The sequence below is a fragment of the Trachymyrmex cornetzi genome, unplaced genomic scaffold (genome assembly GCF_001594075.2).
Source record: "Trachymyrmex cornetzi isolate Tcor2-1 unplaced genomic scaffold, Tcor1.1 scaffold152, whole genome shotgun sequence".
Classification (NCBI taxonomy): Eukaryota; Metazoa; Arthropoda; class Insecta; order Hymenoptera; family Formicidae; genus Trachymyrmex; species Trachymyrmex cornetzi.
This window is the reverse complement of record NW_017296113.1, coordinates 97,035-103,997: the sequence shown is the minus strand read 5'-3', so window position 1 is coordinate 103,997 and position 6,963 is coordinate 97,035. Positions and strand designations below refer to the sequence as shown.

At 42.4% G+C, this 6,963-nt stretch overlaps 1 protein-coding gene across 1 annotated transcript in view; it reads right to left on the bottom strand.

The window, feature by feature from the left end:
- Positions 1-6,586, bottom strand: part of Eip78C (Ecdysone-induced protein 78C) — a 79,382-nt gene extending 72,796 nt beyond the window's left edge. The window contains exons 1-2 of the mRNA XM_018502952.1: positions 5,822-6,586; positions 1-2,001 (exon numbers count right to left, since the gene is read on the bottom strand). Coding sequence (XP_018358454.1) covers positions 1-219 — 219 coding nt within the window. The 5' untranslated portion in view covers positions 220-2,001; positions 5,822-6,586. The remainder of the gene's footprint in view (positions 2,002-5,821) is intronic.
- Positions 6,587-6,963: the final 377 nt, after the last annotated feature.

Here is a 6,963-nt window from a genome sequence, read left to right as displayed (position 1 = left end):
GGGGGGTACGGGTGTACCGGGGGGCGGCGAGGCGCTGGCGCTACCCACGGAACCGGGGTCGCTGAAGCCCTGGGTGCTGTTGTTCTCCTCCGGGCCGTCGAAGAAGCTCAGGTTGAACTCACTGCCGGCGTCGAATGACACTTCCGGCGTGAGGGTGTCCGGCGCCGGCGCGCTGCCCAAACCCGCGCTCAGCGACTGATCGAGTTTGAAAACGTCCATTGTACGGGCATCGAGCGTACGTACGAGCGATCACGGCGTCGGCGACGCCGGCGGCGAACAGCGTGGTGCACGTCGCGCTTCCTGCCGATGCTGCCGATGCTGCCGATGCTACCGTCTGCGGCATTCAGCATTCGCGCGCGCCTGCCTTCTCGATCCTTGTCTCGACCTCTCGACCACGGTGATTCTCGACTCGATCCACGGACTTTCCAGGCACTTTCGCAGCTCTCGCGAAGAGAACGAGAGAAACTCTCCTCCGTCACTCTCCTCTCGCGAATCTTTGAAAATCCCGACTCCCCGAGAACTGAATGACGTTGATTTTTAATCACGATTATCCTACGAATTATCCATCGATCCTTGACAGTGACAGAAAAGGTGAAGAAAACGTCGTCACTTTCCTTGAATCTTCAAACATCCATCACGTACCAGCTTCTCGATAACAGAGTTACGTGTCGGTCGAACTTTCTTGATGATAATAAAGTGGATATCGTTTAATAAGCTCGTTTAATTATTCGAGGCTTGATACTTCGCTCGATATACTGCGAAACTTGTTCTAACTTCGTTCGGTTAAACTTTCCCCTTCGTTACTTGTACACAAACCGGTGGAACGCTATTTCAGTCGGTAGATAACATCTTTTATATATCATATATAAGGCGTTTCTATTGAAGAGCGATGCCTCCGTCGACGCGTCGCGTAAGTTAAACCGGCATAACTCGCAGGACACGTCGAGCGTCATTAGTGAAACGGTTTTATTGCGACAGGATATCCTGTATCTCGATAATTTATCCAGCATTTCATCAGGCGTCTTCTGAGAAACGATATCTTCTTTTATTTTTTGTTTAACAGACCGTTTTATTGTCGATTTTGGCGAGCATAACGTGTCTTCCCGCTCGAGTTTGCAGTCGTCGTCGTCGTCGCGTCGTCGTCGTCGCCGTCGTCGTCGTCGTCGTCACTACTCGTCTTTCTCGTAACTTCGCGGGGTCCTCGAACCACGAGTAACGTTTCCTCGTTTCCTCGCAGGTATTACGCCTCTCTCCGTCTATCTCGCGGCCACTCTTCCCCGGCTTCGCGTATTTGCATTTACACCGCTGGTTAATAAGATTTAATTCGATCACAGCCGTAATGGCCGCGCGACGAATGCGATGCGACGAGCGCGATAAAAGTTGCGAGTGGAAGATTACGCTCCCGAGATTTCCTCGCGAATGTATAAATAACGGACGGGATGTGCGGACGATGAAGATCGACGATACACTCGATACGAATCGAACGAACAGAGAGAATGCGGGCGCGGTCGGTTTTGATGAGGGATAATTTTTAAAAGGACAACACTCTGCCGCGTTCACGGAAGTTCGATACTTTATCGCTGTTGTTGCTGGATTTCGCACTTTGTCACTTAACACCGGTTTCTTCGTCTCCTTTGTGTAATTAACGCATAATTTCCGACTATCATTCGTTAAGAACGTAGTCGACGTGAAAGTTGAAGAAGCTCATCGTCTCGCTGTGCTTCCATTTTAGCTTCTTCTTACGAATGGAGAACGCCACTCGAAAGTTCAACCCATTATTTTTGGGGTACGCGATCGACCGAGCGCCTTTACTCGTGATACGTCGTCCTTATCGCTCTTGTGGCTATTTTCTCTCTCCTTTTTTTCTCTCTTTTCTTGTTTCTTTCTTCTATCTCTCACTTTTCTTATACGGCGAACTTTTTTCTAGTAGCGCGAGCGCGGATTTGCCCGCCAATTTTTAATGGTTTACACGTCCATTGGCTTTTCACGTGAGCCATCTCGCTGAAAGATAAATCAAAACAAAAAGAAAATCAGAAACCAAAGGCAAAACAACGATATACACGACGCGGAAATAAAAAAATACAATTGCAAAATAATAAAGGCACATACATAAAAGGAGTCGCACGCAAGTACAATTTATCGATTTGTGAAAATTACGCGGGCGAATTATTGAAAAATATTGAAACGTGAAAGTTCATTTTTCATTTTAATTTGCTACATAAGATAAAATTTTTCATCTCTGAATAAATATTTAGTTAATTGATCTATTTAATTAATCATTTATTGTAGGAGGTACACAATCGAATTTTCGTATTTAAATATGCGAAAATTTAAGAAGTTAAGAATAGAAAGTTCAATAGACTAATTTAAATTTAAACTAACTTAAGAATGCGGAAATTTCATTTCTAAAATTATATGTTCCTCTAAGAAAGCAGTCCTTTCAAGTTAATATACTTGAAATGATAAAAATAAAAATAAAAAAGTTGAGACAATTTTTCAATTCACAGATAAAAATTTCTCAAATTTCACATGAGAAAGTTAAATATTTTATTTCTTGTTCATATAAACAGTTATCTAGTAGTTTCTTGATAATTTTAGTCTATGCATAAAAATATTAAGAGAAATTAATAAAAAAAAAGTGAATATTTTATGAGATTTTATGAGACAAATATTATAGAAAGGCATAATATCTTTATGTTAAAATGTGTCAGGATTAAATATGAAGTATTTCATAAAATATTCATTCTCGACCATCTCAGCTTAACATTTTTATATGTAAGACGATGACGAGAAAATTGATTTCTAAGAAAGTACGTAAAGTTTATTTCGGAAAAAAATTGAGAGCTACCATTCAGCTTTCAATTACAGTAATAGCTCCCTTTGTTCCAAGAAATCTCAACAAATAATAGCAAAAATTTTGTCCCTAATCATCCCTAACAGTTTCCAGGAAAATAATTTATAATAATGTAATATATTAACAGTAATTAATTCTTATATTTTTTTATTTTCGATACGATATTAAAAAAGGAAATTTAGTTGACATTCGAATTAAAAAAAGAAGCATGTAAAAAAATATTCATTGCTGTATCATGATCAACCAATAAAATTATGCGTCTTTTACTTTTTTTAAAGTTTTGTACCAATTTTTGCGTAAGAAAGATGACGAGTTTCAAAAAAAAAACTTTCCACTACGCCCAATTGTACCGAAAAACTTTAAATAACTTCCCAAGTTACTCCACCCTGTATATTCCAGTATTTTCGCACGATCGAGAGAGATGAGGACAGGGAATCGCCGGTGAATCGCGGGAGAAACAAGGAGAGGGCGGAGAGGAGAGAAAAAAAACTCGGAGAGCACGAGAGAAACACGAGGCAGAGAGTGAGAAAAAGTGAATGTCATTGCCGTAATCTTCGGACGTTGACTTCTTCCTGGCTCGTCCCTCCTTCCTCTTCTTGGTCACAACCTTCCTCTCCCCTTCCTCCGTTAACATCCACCCCTCTTCTTCCTCGTCGTTCTCTTTGTCGTTTCTCTCTCTCTCTCTCTCTCTCTCGCTCTCACTCTCTCACCTGCACGTTTCGCTTCGAATCCTCTCCTCCACCTCTCGCTAACTCATCTTTTCTTCCCTCCCGCAACATTCATTCCTCCCTTCCATCCCCTTGGCCAGCTTTGTTTTTCCGCCTCGCGAATTTCAAGTGTTTTGTGACAATTCACGCGCAGCTAGATATTCATCAACCGATACACAGACCGCAACGATCGAAACACCAATCAATGCGATGTAAATATATATAAGTGTTTTCAATTCGCAAAATCAAGAGGCTTGTCGTAAAGTTATTTATAATTATTTATTTGTTGTTTCAAACGACTGTCTGTAATAAGAGAATTGATGAGAACTAAAATAATTTCGATGAAAACTTTTCCATGATAGCTTCCCAGTGAACCTATTATGTACTTGTGACACGCGAATTGCGAATTAGCGTGTTTCTAATAGCTATATCGTGTATGTTTTCAGGTAATTGTGAATTTCTTTCGGAATTAGTTTATTGTTGCTATATAATCAATCTCCTTTAATCATAAATGGCGTGAAGATTATTTCAATTGGAAAATCGAATTTTTGGTATTTTTGCAATGTGTCAATAACTTTCCAATTGTTGAAAAAATTGTCAATATCCATGGTAGAATAGCCGAAAAAATAAGCGTTTTTTATCAAAAAGCTTTCGAAACGGTAACATAACTGTCCTTCGATGTTAGGACGATCAATTTGAGCCAATTTTTTACGAGGTCATGTTTTACGTAAAATATTTGGATTGACTTTCAGATTAAAATCTGAAAATTAAACATAAAATATAAAACTGCTAAATAATTTCTTCTCCACGCTTGTTTTCTTGTCAAATAATTTTTTACTCTACAAAAATCAGGAACCGATGGTATAATATATGAAACTCATAATTCTTATTTATTGTTTTTTCTTGTAATTGAAACTCATAATTCTTATTTATTGTTTTTTCTTGTAATATATAAGATTTTTAAGAAAATTCAAAAAAAGTTCTTGAAATATCTGAATAAAAGAAATTGATAAATTGGAGAAATTGAGAAATGTAGGCATTCAATTTTGTTTCAAGAAAAAAATTATTCAGAGATTTCGATTATAAGAAATATTATTTGTCGACCAAAAATGCATTCTCGTACAAAAGACTCTGTTCTTTCACTGATAGTACAAAACTTTTTTATAAAGACTTACGTATCGCAAGGAAAAAACTGATTCATTCAAGTCGATTGGGAAGAAGTAATTTTGTCCTCTTTAAATTGGGCGAATTTTGCCGGCGCGGCGACGAATTTCGCGGTCTCGCAGACGATCATTTGTCTCGCACATCGCCCGCTCGGTTCCGCGTTCCATCCGCGTCGCAAGTCAGTGCGTTCACCTTACGCTCGCTCGCGGAGATCTCGCGCGTGCGCGCGCGCGCGCACACGCGAGAGGATTTCTCTGGGAACGCGCGCGGCGCGGCGCGGCGCGATCGCGCCGAGCCACGTGCTCGACTGCTCGCGCGATCATCGAACGCCACCATCGAATCGATCCGCGGCGATCGACATCGCACGAAGACACGCTCCTCGCCGAGAAACCTCGGCATCATACGCTTCTCCCGACATCTCGCGACTCGTCTTTCGCGTATATTCTCTAACACAGGCTTAGAACATTTCGAGAGCTAAAGCGATTCAGGAGTGATATGAGAAAGAATAACCCGTTAACCAGTCAATCAACCCGTTGCTGTTTCTCCAACAATCGCTGAAATATATACAGTGAAAAACAGACGTTATGAAAGATCGTGACAGTCGATTTTCGCTACATCTATACAAGTTCGTCTCACTTATTGCTTTAATAAATATCTTAACGCTTAGTTTTTTATCTTATGGCCATTCTCGTCTCAAAAGTTATAATTACACTGTCTCGAATTTACTCTATGATTTACTTTGACGCAACACTTTCTCTCATCTTCCACTCGTCTAATCTGAAGCAATTGCGTAAAGGTTCGTGCTTATGAGATCTCCATTAAGATATATATATATTTAACAGATATTGAACAGCAGTGAAATAATAGTAATTTCATAATTTCCCGCAATCGACACCTCGAAACAACGCGGACTCGCTTCGCTTACTTGCCGCGCTTCCACGAGACAATGAGGTGTGAATGAAAGCGCAATGAACTTTTGCAATTTCCTCGGCAATTATCTCCCGCCGTATATAACTCGCATTGAATAAACGTGACACGCAAATTAATGCTGCACGTCCGTGAATTTAACCTGCACGAGCGGTTCCTAAACACTCACCGATATTTCGACTCTCTTTCGATAAGACTCACCACTGTATCGAAGTGATTTGGTCCAGCCCAGTGATATAATCCACGAGGAAAAGAAAGGCTCTCAACTGATTTCTTTTAGAACCCTTCTCGGCACCGGTGGACAAGTTTATTCACATTCACGAGTTTCTCGTAAAATCTCACGCAGATTCTCGAAACGTCACTTCGGAATCCTGAGGCACGACCACACTGATCCGGAGTGCACAGTCACATTCCTGGTTATCGCGTTGAAATAAAGTATATAAGACGTCGATAGTAGAAACCAATAGAGTTATCCTTTAAAATATCATTTCGTTCTAGAAAAGATATATGATATATATATATATATACTATCTCTCACGGATCTACTCGATCTAGACGTCGCCCTTCGATAAAAGATTCGCCATCGGATACCACTCACTGCCCCGACGAGATCGTCGTGATCGGCACGTATCGGTTCGGAGCCGGACAGTCGAGAGCACTCTGCTCTCGTCCGCAGATATCATCGAAAGGAATCGTCCACGTGATGGCGCAATCAAGCGGAAGCGGGCATTCCCGCAAGGATGAGGAAAAGACACGAGGAGCGCGTGGTGACACCCTATCGTGAAAGGTGTACAGGGTGTATACCAAGGGAGTTTAGGTAATTGTTTAGATAAGTACCGATAGTTAAGGACGGAACGTTTCGTCGCGAGAGCGTGCGCGATCACGTGGGTGCGCGCGATCCGCGAGCGTGCGGCGCGTCGAGCCCGCTCGTTCTCGCGCGAGTGCGGAGTGCCGGGAGTGGGCCCTCCGCCGCATGTTTCCCGTGCTCCGTCTCCCTCGATCGCACGGACGTGCTTCTCTCTTTCTCTCATTTGATCCCCTACCTTACGTTCTCTCCCTCGCGCTCACTCGCGAGCTCCGCGCACCTCTCTCTCTCTCTCGCCTCCCTCCTCCCCCTCCCCTCCCTTAGGACGACTCCTTCGTCCTCTCCCTGGTACAGTCGAGAGCGCTCACCTGTGAGGTAAGTAAAGCCGGCGTTCCGTCGTACATGTTACGACATTGCGCGGCGGAGAAGGGATGGTGGAAAGGGTGAGGAAAGAGGAGAGCCAACAAGGGAGAGAAAGAGAAAGAGTGAGGGGGGGGGAGGTGTAC